This window comes from Corythoichthys intestinalis, chromosome 12, assembly GCF_030265065.1.
Source record: "Corythoichthys intestinalis isolate RoL2023-P3 chromosome 12, ASM3026506v1, whole genome shotgun sequence".
Classification (NCBI taxonomy): Eukaryota; Metazoa; Chordata; class Actinopteri; order Syngnathiformes; family Syngnathidae; genus Corythoichthys; species Corythoichthys intestinalis.
Genome location: NC_080406.1, coordinates 23278050 through 23295520, shown reverse-complemented (window position 1 = coordinate 23295520; position 17471 = coordinate 23278050). Strand labels below are relative to the sequence as shown.

The 17471-nt window shown below is 36.8% G+C and overlaps 1 protein-coding gene across 2 annotated transcripts in view; it reads left to right on the top strand.

Annotated features, from left to right (window-relative positions):
- The window catches only part of stk39 (serine threonine kinase 39), a 48336-nt gene that overhangs the window by 17325 nt on the left and 13540 nt on the right, over positions 1-17471 (top strand). For both annotated transcript variants that reach the window (XM_057853468.1, XM_057853467.1), the window contains exons 11-17: positions 6091-6213; positions 7610-7639; positions 7995-8051; positions 8807-8868; positions 17021-17073; positions 17144-17212; positions 17302-17366. In XM_057853468.1, the coding sequence (XP_057709451.1) occupies positions 6091-6213; positions 7610-7639; positions 7995-8051; positions 8807-8868; positions 17021-17073; positions 17144-17212; positions 17302-17366 (459 nt within the window). The remainder of the gene's footprint in view (positions 1-6090; positions 6214-7609; positions 7640-7994; positions 8052-8806; positions 8869-17020; positions 17074-17143; positions 17213-17301; positions 17367-17471) is intronic.

Sequence of the window (17471 nt, the reverse complement as noted above, 5' to 3'; positions counted from 1 at the left end):
TTTTAATGTATAGAAAATTATATAAGGTTAAAAGGTCATAAATATATACAGTATATACAGTCATTGCACTCAAGGGAGAGATTGTCAATGATAAGGTAATAAGGTAAAGGCAATTCATATAGGCAATTCATTGATATATAAATAAGGTTTAAAAGGAAAAAGGTGAAAAGTTTTTGTTAATTTCTAATTGTGTTGCTTTATTTGTGTGCACCGTAGCTCTTACAGTGTGTTTACATCAAGGATGGAATAAAAGTTGTAAACCATCAGTTTAAGAGACCATCTTTTCAATCGGGATGCTACACTAGTTAATTCTATCAGCATTTGAACTCATTGTTTATTTGTGATTTATTATTGTTATTTACGTGTTTATTTGTACTTTAATAAATAATTTGAGTGTTCCAATATGTTTTTTGTGAATTGATAAGCGTCAACAAAAATTTCATTGCTAAATTAGTAAAAAAAATAAATAAATAAAAAATAATTAATTATTAGATTAGTCGACTAATCGTAAAAATAGTCGGCTGACTAATCGGGAGAAAATTAGTCGTTTGGGACAGCCCTAGTTCAAACTGATAAATGTAAATAAAAAAGACAATCTTGAATTTAGAATTTTATGGCTTTTTTTCTTCCCAAAAAGCTGGGACATGGTCATGATTACATTACACATTACATTACCGTTTCTTTTAACAGCATTCAATAAAAGTTTGGGAACTGAGGACACTTACACTGCTGACCAAGAGTCCTGGCACCCCTGCAATTCTGTCAGATAATGCTCAATTTCTCCCAGAAAATGATTGCATTTACAAATGCTTTGGTAGTAATATCTTCATTTATTTTGCTTGCAATGAAAAAACACAAAAGAGAATGGGAAAAAAATTAAATCGTTATCATTTTAAACAAAACTCCAAAAATAGGCCGGACAAAATATTGGCACCCTTTAAAAAAAAACCATGTGATGCTTCTCTAATTTGTGTAATTAACAGCACCTGTTACTTACCTGTGTCACATAACAGATGGTGGCAATATCTAAATCACACTTGCAGACAGTTAAAATGGATTAAAGTTGGCTCAACCTCTGTCCTGTGTCGTTGTGTGTACCACATTGAGCATGGAGAAAAGAAAGAAGACCAAAAAACTGTCTGAGGACAAAGGCTCCATCTCCAAAGACCTGAATGTTCCTGTATCTACCGTGCGCAATGTCATCAATAAGTGTAAAGACAATGGCACTGTGGCTAACCTCCCTAGATGTGGACGGTAAAGAAAAATTGACAAGAGATTTCAATGAAAGCTTTTGCGGATGGTGGATATAGAACCTCAACTAACATCCAAACAAGTTCAAGCTTTCCTGCAGTCCGAGGGCACAACAGTGTCAACCTGTACTATCCGTAGGCGTCTGAATGAAAAGGGACTCTATGGTACGATACCCAGGAAGACCTCACTTCTGACCCAGAGACATAAAAAGCCAGGCTGGAATTTGCCAAAACTTACCTGAGAAAGCCAAAAACATTTTGAAAGAATGTTCTCTGGTCAGATGAGACAAAAGTAGAGCTTTTTAGGAAAAGGCATCAACATATAGTTTGCAGGAGAAAAAATGAGGCCTTAACGGTCACCACAGTCAAACATGGCAGTGGTTCCCTAATGTTTTGGGGTTGCTTTGCTGCGTCTGGCACTGGGCTGCTTGACCGTGTGCATGACATTATGAAGTCTGAAGACTACCAACAAATTTTGCAGCATAATGTACGGCCCAGTGTGAGAAAGCTGCGTCTCCCTCAGAGATCATGGGTCGTCCAGCAGGACAATGACCCAAAACACACTTCAATAAACTCTAGAAAATGGTTTGAGAGAAAGCACTGGAGACTTCTAAAGAGGCCAGCAATGAGTCCAGGCCTGGATCCCATAGAACACCTATGTATAGATCTGAAAATGGTAGTTTGGAGAAGACACTCTTCAAATCTCAGAGACCTGGAGCAGTTGGTCAAAGAAGAATGGTCTAAAATTCCAGCAGAGCATTGTAAGAAACTCTTTGATGGATACCGGAAGCGGTTGTTGGCAGTTATTTTGTCTAAAGGTTGTGCTACCAAGTATTAGGCTAAGGGTGCCAATACTTTTGTCCGGCCCATTTTTGGAGTTTTGTCCAAAATGATAATGATTGAATTGTTTTTTTTTTCATTCTCCTTTGTGTTTTTCATTGCAAGCAAAATAAATGAAGATATTACTACCAAAGCATTTCTAATTTCATGCATTGCATGGATCATTTTCTGGGAGAAATTGAGCATTATTTGACAGCAGGGGTGCCAATACTTTAGGCCAGCAGTGTAATTGTTGAACCTTTGCAAATGGAATTCTTTCCTATTCTTGCTTGATGTTGTACTTCAATTGTTAAACAGACAGGGGTATTTTTGTATTTTATGCTATAAAATACGCTACACATTTCAATGTGAGACAGGTCTGGGCTGCAGGAACGCCATTGTTGTACCCGTACTTTATTATTATTATTATGAAGGAACGCTGTTGTAACGTGCAGAATGTGTTAGAGCTGAAACAAATACTCGAGCAACTCGAGTAACTTGAGTTTAAAAACTGATCCGATTAATTTAATTCGCCTCGAGGAATCGTTTAATTTTTCCAGCTCTAAGCATCACGTTTTGCCCGGACTACTTTTAATGCGGGATGATTCTTTGTACCTTTGATGATTTTATGGACCGTAGATGACGAAATCCCTTAATTTCTACAATTGTACGTTCAGGAACATTGCCTTTAAAGGGTTTGACTGTTTTCTCATGGACTTGTTCATAAAGAGGGGAACCTCATCTCATTTTTGCTTTTGTATCCAATCATGGATAAATGATTACATTGCTACACTTTTTTCTATTTAGCCATTTCACCTGTGGGATGTTCGTAGATGATTCCTCTACGTTGCTTTTTTTTTTTCCCCACTTGCCCCACAACTTTTTTTGGAATGCTTTGCAAACATTAAATTCCAAGTTAATGATTATATGTCAAAGACAATGTAGTTATCAATTTGAACATTAAAAATCTTGTCCTTGCAGTGTGTTCAATTAAGTACAGTATGAGTTGAATAGGATTTAAAAATCATTGCATTCTGGTTTTATTATGTTAAACACAATGTCCTAACTTCACTGGAAATGGCGTTGTACTACAGCTGAAACATTAATGACCACTTCCATTTCAATACACAAAATGAAACTAACACCTTGAAATAGCCAACACCGAGCATTTTTATCTCAACTCATAACACTTACTCATCACATGGCTAGAAACACATGCATTGTTCTATGAGCTCAGCACAAGAGCGCCATGAAGAGCATTGCAAGTGTTATAACCAGTGTTGTTAATAACGGCGTTACAATATAACGGTGTTACTAACGGCGTTATTTTTTTCAGTAGTGAGTAATCTAATTAATTACTTTTCTCATCTTGGCAACGCCGTTACCGTTACTGATGCGGGAAAGGCGTGCGTTACTATGCGTTACTAAGTTGGTTGAATAAAAAAAAGTCAGAGAGACGGACTCACGGAGACGAGAGAGCAGAGCAGGAGTGGGGAAGACGCCGTTGCAAACGCGATGCTAGGTGGCTCCAATAATACCTGACTGTAGCCTACAAACTACGCCCACATGATACGGTAGATATCACATATTATAGAACTAGATGCAAATGATAGACATGGCTGCATTGGCAACATGTTTTATGGACTACATGCGTTAGTAAACAGCCGCCATCTTAAAGCAGTAGACCTCTCAGGAAGGCTCTGTTGTAGAGATCCTTCCTAGCGAACCTACTTTTTTTTTTTTAATCTAATTTTAATTTTAATTTTTTTGAGAAAGAAAAAACAAAACATGAAAATTATCACTAGTTACTTTGCCAAGTAAATAATTACTCTTAAATTCAGATAACTGAGTCACTCACGCAATTACTTTTTGGGAGAAGTAATTTGTAACTGTAATTAATTACTTTTTTAAAGTAAAATTAACAACACTGGTTATAACAATCCTATTTTGGACTCACACAGTTTGAGAGGAATGCATAATGTATCCATGGATCATATGGATAACATGGATCATTTATCAATACTAGAAAACAATGGATGCATAAAAACACCACATTTGATTGATTAGACTGTATATAAATATTTTCTCCTACTTGATTAATATAATTCTATCTAACCCTTTCTGTAACGTTATTGCGTATTTTAGTTTTTACAATTCTGTAGAACTGCTCTACTTCATACCAAGGTTTTTCCGGTTTTATGTTGGCAAAGAGGAATGTTAAAACATATCAGTATGACACATACTGATCATCTGCAGGTTATTTTAGTTACTGTATTTTTCGGACTATAAGTTGCACCTGAGCATAAGTCGCACCAGCCCAAAAATGTGCAATGAAGAGGAAAAAAAAACATAAGTCACATCGGAGTACAAGTCGCATTTTTGGGGGAAATTTACTTGATAAAATCCAACACAAAGAACAGATATGTGATCTTGGTAACACTTTACAATAAGGGTCCCTTAATTAACATTAGTTAATGCATTTTTAGACAATAACTAATGTTTAAGTAACATTGCAATAATAAATATAATTGCTTATCTAACATTTATTAATATATTAATTAACATGAGTTAATGCATTAGCTAATGCATTAGTTATTGCATAACCAGACAGTAACTAATGATTTGGTAAAATTAAAAAAATATATAGGCCTATATAGGGTTAGGGATTAGGGTTTAGGGTTAGGGTTTGTTAACTTAGCATTTGTAATGTCTTATTAAGTATTACTTAACCTTAATTAACCACTACTGAATGTTTTTGGACCCTTATTGTAAAGTGTAGCACAGTGTAGCCCTTAACTAAGAAATTATAAATGCTTAAGTTCCCCCCTCTTAACCTTTATTAACCATTACTGAATACTTTTTGGACCCTTATTGTAAAGTGTAGCACATGTGTCCCTTAACTAAGAAATTATAAATGCTTAAGTTACCCCCCCTTAACCTTTATTAACCATTACTGAATGCTTTTTGGACCCTTATTGTAAAGTGTAGCACATGTGTCCCTTAACTAAGAAATTATAAATGCTGAAGTTAACAAACCCTAACCCTAAACCCTAACCTTTTGACCACAAGTGTAGGCCTATACAGTATAATTTTTTTTTCAATTTTACCAAACTATTAATTACTGTCTGCTTATGCATTAACGAATGCAATAACTAATGCATTAACTAATGCATTAACTCATGGTAATTAATATATTAATAAATGTTGGATAAGCAATTATATTGTAAAGTTACTTAAACATTAGTCATTGTCTTAAAATGCATTAACTAATGCATTAACACATGTTAATTAATATATTAATAAATGTTAGATGAGTGATTAAATGAATTATTGTCATGTTACTTAAACATGAGTTTCCGTCTAAAAATGCATTAAAAATGTTAATTAAGGGACCCTTATTGTAAAGTGTTACTGTGATCTTGAAAGGCAATTTAAAATAAAAATACAATAAAGAACAACATGCTGAATACGTGTACAGTATGATAATAATGTTACATGATGCATGAACAACGAAATGTGAATGTGGCCGGTATGTTAACGTAACATAGCTATTAAGAGTTATTCAGATAACTATAGCATAAATAACTTGCTAACAAGTTTACCAAACCATCAGTGTCACTCCAAAACATCAAAATAGCATGTGAAATGATATAATAATGTGTTAATAATTTCACACAGAGCAGTCGCTCCAGAGCATAAGTTGCACCCCCAGTCAAACTATGAAAAACACTGCGACTTAAAGTCCGAAAAATTCGGTGTATATTTTTTCCTCATGTTTCAATCCATTACAAGCCCCCTCGAGGAAGTATGTATATCATTACAAGATATACATAAGATAACTGCAAGTTCAAAACACCAAATGCAACGCAATGCAATGCAAACATAGGACTGATCTTAAAAGTTGTACATATGGTAATTAACTGACATACTGTATGATTCAAATTTACCTTTTGAGTGACTAGCTATGACTAATCAATCATTAAATGATTACAAATGTTGACCTTACGCTGCTGTTTTGTAGGTTAGACGGGTCCCAGGCTCCAGTGGCCACCTGCACAAAACGGAGGATGGTGATTGGGAGTGGAGTGACGACGAGTTGGATGAAGGAAGCGAGGAAGGCAAGGCAGCTGTAAACCGGGGCAGGGTAAGTTAGATTGCATTTTCAGTTGAGTATTATTTTGCCGGAGAAAACACAAACATGAAGGAAACCTTGAGTTTTCCCGTCAGTTTTTGTGATTGAACTGATATGACTGGAGCGTCAAATCTACACATATGCCGATATGAGATTCTGACAGTATGATAACCTTAAGCAAAAATACTAGGCACTCCCCCTATAAGCCGCGGCCATCTGTAACTTTTCTGTAGCTGAAGTTTTCCCATACCAGCGATTTCGTTTTCTTCAATGGAGGAAAAAACTCAGGAGTTTCACCTCCTTCAGCCATCGTGTAGCACAGCTGACTCACTGACACTGAGCAACAACTGGCGGGGGAGGGTTGAGCCTTGCAGCTGCAAGCGAGGGATTTCTCCCTGCATTTTTGGGACATAAAAAATAGGTACTACCGTAGGAATGGTATGCCGGGAAATTTTTGAGGTTTTGAAACCGTGACGTTTTCATACCACGGTATACCTTGAAACCGGTAATCGGCACATGTCCACTAGTCCAGTCTTTAGCTGGAATCCACCTAACAAATTGGAGGGAAGACCACTCAGCTCACAGGATTTAACATTTGTCACCTGGTAATCTAATAAATTCATAAACTAAAATGAGTTCCATACAAATCCAAGAGAAATTATAGATAATATCTTGCAGGGGCACAACAAATTAAAAGATGATCTGATGTTCTCTGATAGATGAAAATGCAAATTGGGATTTGATGCCATGGGAGTGATCTCAATTGTATCCAATTGAAATGACAGTTTTGTACCCTGGGTACAGATTGCAGCATTTGATAAGATTTTTTATTATTTTTTTTTAATGTTCTCCCTCATAAATGGTACATTTTAATTATGTCATTATCTGCATGCAGTTGAACTAAATTAATTTGGAAGTGGAGCAATTATTTTAAGTAGATTTAGCAGTCACAAAGAAGTCTGCACACAAACAACTAAATAAACCAACAAAGAAAACCCTTTTAGATGAAAGCATAGTCTCCTTGTCAGTGGTAATAATTGGACAACATGACCACACAGATGGGCTTTGCTTCTGAAAATTATCTCCATGATGTCTCATACAAAAAAGTGCATCATACTTCAATAACACCCGAATGAATCAATATGTTGCACCCAGATGAACAACCTTTCCAAATATATTTTCTTCACTATAATAATTCCAGAAACGACAAACAAAAACTATTCCATAGAGATGCTTTACTTGTCATACTTGCCCAAGATGGTGACATTCCTGTACCTTTTTTATGTCATGTGCACATATGCTGTAATTGTGTGATTGATGAAACTATTGAATCTTGACTGAATGAAGACAAGTCCATTCTGCAAAGATAGAATTTCTTGTTTTTTTTTTTTTTTTTTGTTCCATATAGTCACGGCGGGTCAAGGATGGGTCCAAAGAAGTGAGTTGATTCTTTTTTTTTTTTTTTTCCCTTCAATTTTTCCTTTTAAAACTGTTTTGTATTCTGGTGAAAAGGCAGATGAATAGGTCTGCTGTTTGCTTTCTAATTCTGCATGGAGACAACACTGGGAAAAATATGGTTTTGTAAATGCAATTATTGTTCCTATTTTCACAGAATTTGTTGAACTCGCCTGAACTCAAAACAGCCGAGCTCCTGCTCAAATCTAACTAGCACATCACTACTCATTGATTGCTGTCAATGGACTTTTACTGTGTTGTCTTGATGGGATGAGTCTTAACCTGATTGGTGTCTAATAACACTTTCACAGCTTTACTTCTCATTTTGTCACTTGCAGAATGAAGAAAATGTCAATAACGTTCCTATTGATGGTTTATCCATTCAGCATCCCCAGGTGAGAGTTATAGCATACAGCAGCTGCACTTATTTGTTATGAGTCAATGACCTTGGCGCTACTGTTATTGTCATAGCACATTTGTATGAATTTCTCCATACATTAACATGTGCATGTGTCTGTTCTGTAGACTGCACTCAGCTGTAATAAGTCAAAGTCTGTCTGACTCTGCCTGCTCAGTGCCTGCCTCTTAAGTCTAACTGCTTTTAGTCTCACTGCTATTAGAGCCCATTTCCAAAGGCTTTGTCATTTTCCAAATGAACCATGGCAGGTTGAGGTGACGTCTTGTGCTCCCTATAGACAGTAACTACCCATTCGCATGGCATGTGATTTCTACCACTAATGCTCTTAAGACCCATTTAGTGCGAATTCTTCTTTGGTCTCAAATTCTCATTCTGTAAATCAAATGTCATTGGTTGTTGCCATTCCCTAAATAGTTAGAATATGAAGTTATAATAAAGTAATTTGTAGTACAGGTTAAGTATTTTCAGGTGAGCTTTATTTCTTTGTTTTTCCTAGAAATCAATAACATTGGTCTATCCATGGGTATTGCAGCATACATGACCTAAAATATAATGTACATAGGTGCCAGGCTGTTATGAAGTTCTGCTTTTTTGGTTTTTTTTTATTTTTAAATTACCAAAAATAATCACTTTCCCTATAGAGGGTTACCAAGATGCGTGACACAATTCAAGTTTAAAAAAATAAAACTATATTGTGTGTTCATATTAACAATCTCACTCATATTCATTCAGGTGGAGCCATATGGGGATTCACCATACATTCAAGGTGCTGTGAATATGGTCCTGCGACTAAGGTGAGCCCGATGACACTTTTTCATGTACCCGCTTGTGTACATTTCCATACGGTGTGTGAGGAATTACTTTCACTTCACTTGTGTGCGCTTTTTTGGTCTTTGTGTTGCATCTTAACAAAAATGTACACACTCCAAAAGGTTACTAACAATATTTGGCTCACTGTCACACAGTTCACTGTTCAAACATTGAGGAAGTTCTCAAATTAAATATTGAACAGAACAGAAAGACTGCCTTCATCTACACTATTTGTACAAATTTAGTGGGACACCTGACCACTGGGACTACAGGAAGTGAAAATGGAAGAGAGTATTTGGTTACCCTCTATCCCAAGTTGATGGAGCCTGTCTGTGGATATTTTTTCCCCCATTCATCCATTCAAGAACTATTGTGAGTTGAAAGGTCACTCTGAATGCTCAATATCTAATTTGTTCTTCCTCCCAAAACGTTCTCTGGGATTGAAGTTGGGGTTGTCAAGTTCTTCCATACTCATATTGGTACAGCTTCATGGGAATTTTTGCACTGCTGAAAGTCATTTGGAGGTATCACAGTTTCGAATGTCTAGACAAGAGGGCTCTGAGAGATCTGAAGCTCAAATACTGATTGAATTGTTTATGACTTAGTTTTTTGCTGAACCTTTTGTACATGAAGTGTATCTTAAAGCAGGGGTCCCCAACCTTTTTTGCACCACGGACCGGTGTTATTTGGGTCTTTTTTCACGGACCGGTGTTCTGACAGATTTTGCAACCCATCAAAAATTGCAACAATGCGGTTCTGCGCATGCGCGTAACGTTAAACATGGCCGCAAATGTAGCGATTCAAAAGTAAACACTACAAACTGTCTTTGAAGAAAGGAATATTAACTTACGTTTGATCATGTACATGTACATGATCGTGTAGAAACATGTAGATAATGTAGAATGTTGAACATGTAGAAAAGTTCTCCTCAGATACATCCTGCCATGTTAGCCGCACACAACAACTGCACAACGCTCTCTCACCATTAACGACTTCTGTCGTTAAGCATTAGTTAAGAAGCCCGCTTCACAAAGATACGATGTTGGAAATTGTAGCAAGATTTTCAGTGCTCTCGTAGCGATGTCAGGATATTCCAGAATGACTTTAATCCAGAACCTCCGTAGAGTTGTTGTCTGAAATGTACGTTTAAGGTCGCCGTCATTTGCGATCTCTACAAGCTGATCCTCCTGTTGCACAGACATGCTCGAATCACTCGGTTTATTCACAAAAGGGTCACGAATCCACTCCTTCGCAGTTCGTGGGTCTTCGAGGTTGTAGGGTCATCTTCTGGCTCGTCAGGTGCCCTTTTCGCCGTAAATATATCTCCAAAGACGTCTGTTTTGCAGTCATCTTTGCTCGTGTGGGGGATAATTATTTCCGGCAACAAATGCGCTGCGCCCGCCACCTAATAGTACGTTATTATCGAGGACAAGCTCACATAGATATATTATATACACAAAACGAGACGTACTGCTAGCATTCCAATCAATGGATTTCTATGACGACATTCTAATCTATCCTGTAGTATTATATCTAGAGAGTAGACAGGGATATTGGTGTGTTAAACGGGCACAGGGTTAATTCGGCCAGAATGTGGTCGTTAATAAATTACTGTTTCTCTGCGGCCCGGTAGCAAATGCGGCCCGGCAGATGGGGACCCCTGTCTTAAAGGACCCCTGCTTTGCTACTTTATGTTCCGACACAAATTGAGGGACATTTTCAAAGGTGATGGTGCACGTCATCCTGATAGGTGAAAGCCCGGCTTTTGTTCCGTGAAGGAACTGCTGGTTCCACCATAACTGGAAGTCCCCCAGGAAAGCTGTAACTGCTAACGTAGCACTCTTCTGGATGTGACAAGGCCGACTGACCACGAGGCTACAGGTGTTGGATAATATTAGCTGTAAATCAAAAAGCTCAAATTTCTAAAGAATAATCTGCTTGTGTAGAACCTCAAGGGATTCCTCCCTTGCACAATACTTAAGATTCTATAAACTTTAAATGAACACTCCAATGCCAATTCTTCTGAACGAACACAGAAGGAAAATATAAAAATCTCTTTGATAATATTTTCTTTGACCTCTTGTTGCATTATGAGTGATCATGATGTCAAAATGGGTCACCGTGCTTTCATCTTCAGCCAACAATTTCTGAATTCTTTTTGCCTCTTTTCTTTGTATATTTTGGAGAAACAAGAATGAAGTAACTTTTCCTTTAGAATTCGTCCATATGTTAAATACGATCTAGTTGAATTGTCTTTCCTGTTATAGGTAGTTTTCACAGTTTCACTCAAGACACCTGGTTCAGATGATGACATAAAGCAATGAAGGAATGTTCATCTGCAGCAATGGTCACACAATGCCATTTTTTTCTGTTTATGTTCATATTCTTCTTTTTGTTGCTCAACAAATAATTAACCGTCCCAATTGTAGAGACAAAGCCCAAGTTCTACCAGTGTTTACATAGTCGACATCTGCCCTTTTATGTCTAATAATTTAATATCATATAGGTTTATGATTTCTATAGGTATGCATAAAATACAGCATTTTAAATAATTCATTATTGAAACTAATTGTATTTTGGAAGCAAAACGACAGCTAATTTGGTCTCAGCTACTAAGGGAGTTGCAGTTGATTAGCATGAGTTATGATAATATCAAGGGAGTAAGACACCGTCGCAGTATAATTGGCTTCTTGTCATTTCACTTGCTAGTAAATCAGGCTTTTTTCTCTTGTAAAGGCACCAAGGCCCTCTCGAGATTCACATTGTCAAGACTTTGAAGAGGAATTTAGGGCTTAGAGTATTAGTTCTCATTTGCGGCTCAAAGACAAAAAAAAAAAAGACTCAAATGCAAATTGATTTTATTGTTTCATCATGATGTGACATTTCCATGCATTTTTTAGATCCAGGGAGATGAGGCAGATGCTTGACAAATGTCAGACTATGCTGTGAAATCATTTTCATGTGACTTTCCAGACAGCGTATGATACAAATTATGTACCGGAAAAATTTGCCCGTATATATTCAGTAGTAATACAGAAATGGTGAGCAGTAAGTTAGTTCAATATTTTCTTTCTTTAGTCGCAGTAGTTTGCAATCTTTAAAACAGTGACTTAAGTTGACCTTCCACAATGATATACCTGTTCAAATATTACAAAAATAGACAACATTTCAGGACATTTACCCTGAGTAACATTTTCTCTCCATTACACCCGCTGAACATTTATCATTCTCAGCCTTACGACATTGTAAGCCTTTATATAACTCAAGGTGATTCGTGAAAAACATTTGATACGTTGCCAGTAGGTTTTCTTTGTTAGTCATTTTAAATGTTGGTGTGAGAAATGCATTTGGAACCCGGGCTTTCAGTAGGCAGGCACTTATCAGGTTTAATCTGTGTCTTTCATGTCACTATCTCAATACGCCATCATTACAGAACACATCATAACAGTACATTACAAGCATGATTACAGTTAAACAGTTAGTATTTTCCCTAGTTGTCCCCCCCCCCCCCCCCACCTCTTGAGTTAAAATGAGAGGATTTTGTCGTTGATGCATTAATTTCCTTTTATTTTACATTTTTATTATATTTACTTATTTAATTTACCTTAAATTATTTCTTGAACATTTTAAATGGTAACTGTCAACTTTTGTTTGTTTCTGAATCCCTTTGGTATCTTTTTATGACTTTGGGCTATATGAATGAACTCGTCTTGACTAAAGCGGAAGTTCAAAAATTTTTAACCTTAGGCCTAATCTTCGAGTTATTGGGGGTTTAATGAGTCGGTGGACATAGGCGGAGTTTGACTTATGGGGAAGGGGGGGCACAACAGGTTGATGACCCCGAAACACAGTGTCAGCAATAATATTAATTTACAAGAATATTTATAAAAATAAGTCGACAATGAGCGTTTTTTGTTTCCCATCGTACTTTAGGGGAATTCTAAATCAGGCTGCTTAGGCAATACTTTTCGCCAAGATGGTCAACAATTGAATATGTTACGCCCACTAGTGTCGTGCCAATGTAGTTACCCTAGTCAAAAATTGTATCCCCTGGGCGGAGCCATATGGAGGTAGATTTGTGTCTTTATTTTTCAATCAAAAAAAGTTGCTTCAATAAAAGAAAAAAAAAGTTGCTGCAATCAAAATATATATTTTCAATAAAAAAGTCGCTTCAATTTAAAAAAAAGTGTTTAAATGCAAATATAAATTTGAAACAAGAAAAAAAGCACGCGAAAGCTATTTTTCTTTTATTGATTTTTTTTTGGATTGGAGTCAATTTTGAAAAAATAAATTGCATCAAAAATATATATTTTCAAAAAGAAAAATCATTCAATCAAAAAAAAGAAAAAAAATTCAATCATAGAAAATATTTTTGAATGCAAAAAAAATATTTGAGATAGAAAAATTTGCATTATAACACTTAATTTTTCATTGAAAAAGTTTTCTTTGATTGAAGCAATCTTTTTTGTGTTTGGGCCATATCATGGGTAGGACATTTGTGTCTAAATCATTCAATCCCAAAAAACGTTGCTTCAATCAAAAAAAAAAAAAAAAATTCCATCAAAGAAAAAAATCATTTGAAAAATAAAATTGCCCTCCCCTAATCTTTTTTGTTTTTGTTTTGTTTTTTAAAATCATATGCAAAGCAAATGACCGTCTAAGGTGCATGATCTGTTCGAAAAACGATTTTGACCCATTATAGAAATATATTTTTTTGTTCATTTCATTCATTTTTGTTGCAGTTTTATTGCTTTATAACTTTTATAGATATATAGGAAAGTCAATTTCATGCAACAACACTTTTCGGCCACCACGGGGTCCCCCCCCTTAAAATCCACTTACGTCGGTTGAGTTGATTTCAACAGATACTGTGCAGTTTGTTGCTTATTTATTAATTTCAAGGCTCCGAAGTGGCTAAGCTAGTGCGAGTCAATGGTCCCATCCTAGCATGCGAATGAAAAAATTATATTAACAGATCTGACATAGTTAAATAAATTCAAAATGTACATTGTTGTTCAAAATACCAATGCGGCCAAAACAATGTCACACCAAACTGCCGCGATTCATTTATGTCTGTGGGACTTTTTTTTTATTTAGATGCGTAATGCGACCACAATAGAGAGGAGTGCCTCAGCCACTGGTGCTCAAGCTGCATTCAAGGAAGGTTGGAAGGTGGACTTATCCCACTCGGATGGTACCAGTTGCGACCTCAAAGCGTTCCAAGCATTTTTTATTTTGGCCATCAATAGAGATGTTGACCTCCAGCAAACCTGCCTTCTCGTAAGCGATCAAATAGTGGAGGATAAACGACAGCTAAGGTAAATAGACCACACTGTTAACTGCCTTCTTTAGTTTTACAATTTGCAGTCAGCTTTTCAACAGTCAGGGCATTATGTCGAGTGACGTCTGATTGAAGCAACTCGTGAAGTCGTGAAATTTTTTTTCAGACTTCGCAACTAGGTTCTCCCAATTCGGGTGGCGTTCCAATGATATTTTCCAACCTCCGACTTCCCACCTTCCTTGAATGCAGCATCAGTCTTGTCTTGGCTGAAGAACGGCAACATAGTGAAATGTGAATTTAGAGGCTTTGGAAACAGACAGAAGAAATGGGCAAATGAGAGTTTCCACAAATTCACTATGAAGAACGAGGAACAATAAAAACAGTGGATACTTGCTGCTGGCTATGACATAAACACACCTGTGGAATAAATATCACTCCGCTCTGCAGCCTTTCACCTGCAGAGCTGCTGGATTACAAATGTTGCTGTTCATACTACAGTTATTGACATGCAATGGTTAGTTTTAATGACGTCATCCTGAAAACATAACCAACACGATTGATTGCATGGGCCATCGGTGATTGTCATGCGTGCATATGTTGTGGTTTTTTTGGTATGCTAGGATGGATCCATTGACTCGTGCTATCTTAGCCACTGCGGAGCACTGAAACTAATAAATAACTACCGTATTTTTCGGACTACAAGTCGCACCTGATTATAAGTCGCACCAGCCATAAAATGCCCAATGAAGAGAAAAAAAAAACAAATGTAAGTCGCATCGTAGTGTAAGTCGCATTTTTGGGGAAATTTACTTGATAAAATCCAACACATAGAACAGATATGTCATCTTGAAAGGCAATTTAATATAAAAATACAATAGAAACCAACATGCTGAATAAATGTACAGTGTACAGTGCATGAACAACGAAATGCGAATGTACTGTCCTCACCAGGACACTACGGCTCGGTCCTGGCTATACAGCGAACTCCCAAATGATGATGCTGGACTTCCGTATAATTTGAGGAATCAATTTGGCCCTCGAACACGTTCGCATCAACGTAAATAAATGATAATTAGGTGTTCTTACAGCAATGACATAAAAGGTTAGCATGCGTTCGCTAGCATTAGCACATCGTTCAAACAACCACACAACTGGCTCTAAGTGTCCGATCGCGGGTGGAAAACACAACAACAACAACAGAAAAGATGATACACACAGGCGTTGCCTCTGTAGAGATATTTTAAAAGCATAAACAATGAACGTAGGTTCGCAGCCGTGTTTCTCTCTCGCTAACTCGCCCACTCACTCACAACTACATAGCTGTCCGTTGTCTTCTAGCGTGTGAGCGTTCTTCTTCACGTAAACAAGTGCGAGTGCGCCCCCACGTGGGCGTGAAAGCGCCACAAACTAAAAGCATGCATTTCAACATAAAAAAGTCAATAATACAATTGAACACACATTGCCAAAGGCAGAATGCGAACGTGGCCATAGCAATTAAGAGTTATTCAGATAACTATAACATAAAGAACATGCTAACAAGTTTACCAAACCATCAGTGTCACTCCAAAACACCAAAATAACATGTGAAATTATATCATAATGTGTTAATAATTTCACACATAAGTCGCTCCTGAGTATAATTCGCACCCCCAGCCAAAATATGAAAAAAAACGTGACTTATAGTTCGAAAAATACGGTAACTAACTGCACGAAATTTTTTTGAAATCAACTCCACCGACTAATGAAACCCCTGCTAAGTCGAAGATGAACTCTAATGTCAAAAATTCTGAACTTCCCCTTTAACTCATTGGCTGCCATTGACAGTGATAGATGTCCAATTAATTTACACTGGTGTTCAATGCCAACCCTCCAAGTTCAAATAAATTGAACCTCTGTGACCCTCAGTGGCAGCCAATGTGTTAAAATAAAAAAAATATGCCATGCTACCCAATGATAGTGATTAATATGATTGCTGCAGGCGTATTTTGATAGTCAAAAGTTGGCTGTAATGAGTTTTCATCTGAATCAGAATCAGAAAAAGGGAAAAAAATGATGTCATAGAGGCTAAAATCTGATTGGACAAAAAAAAAAAATCCAACATGCGTATCATCATTCTCTTAGAAATAATTTTCATAAACCATATTGCCAATGAAAGTAATGTTTTTACAAAGATGATTAAAATTGTTAGTAAAGATAAAAATGGTTCGGTTTCATGCATTTCCTCAAAGATCTTAAGATTTTTAAAAAAAAGAGGCGTCAATACACAGAATGTATTGAAAGCAGTGCAACTGAGAGGAAAAGCTATAAAATGGAAGCGAATCGCCTTAAGGGAACACATCTGATGGGTGGTTTGTTTTTATCTGGGGCTGGAAGAAATTTATGGCATTGAATTGAAATATGTATGTGTAAATCGGACACGAACAAGCTTGGTCATGGAACAAATTCAACTCGTAATACCATTGTATTAGAATTCAGGTGGTGAATGTAGGGCAGTGCATCTCAACACGTATCAAAAAACAATGGATAAGTCACAGAAATCGAGAGTGAGATAACACAATGACTTGCAATGCAGATCGTGTGTGCTCATTAACTGTGACAAATTTGTGCAGATGAGTTGTTGCTCGCTCTGTTTATCATCTGTTTTAGCGTTGCCATGCCCATTTTGTTACTTATTTGTTTGAGCTCACGTTTTATTTTCATCTGTCTTTTATATTCACCAAATGCGTGTTTTAATGGATTTATTTGGACTAATGGATTGTTATGCAATGAAATTCACTTATGAACAGAATGACTGAGGACACAATTAGTCTGTTGTCTTGAGATGACAGACCATGTGATGCATCTTTTTCTTTAAGGAACTCCAAAAAAGAACTGAATGACATCCGGTTTGAATTCACTCCTGGGCGAGGTACAAGCAAGGCTTGATATCTACGTATATGAAAAGCAAATGTACAGTCATTAAATTGTATTCCTCCTAGACACTGCTGATGGTGTTTCCCAGGAATTGTTCTCTGCGGGTCTCGTCAACGGACACGATGTGGTCACTGGTATTTATCTTCTTGTTCTTTTAAAATTACGTTTGTTTGCTCTGCTTTGAGCCTGACATTCATGTTGTGTGGCACTTTGTGTATTCTAGTTGCTGCTAACCTTCAAAAGATTGTAGATGACCCAGCTACCTACAAAGTATTGACCTTTAAGCTGGTGAGTTCTCAGATGATTGATGGACCCATTTTTTGTTTGAACTTTGAACACAATCGTTTCTGAAGTCATTCGACTCATTGGTTTTCACTGTCTCTACGGCAGCCA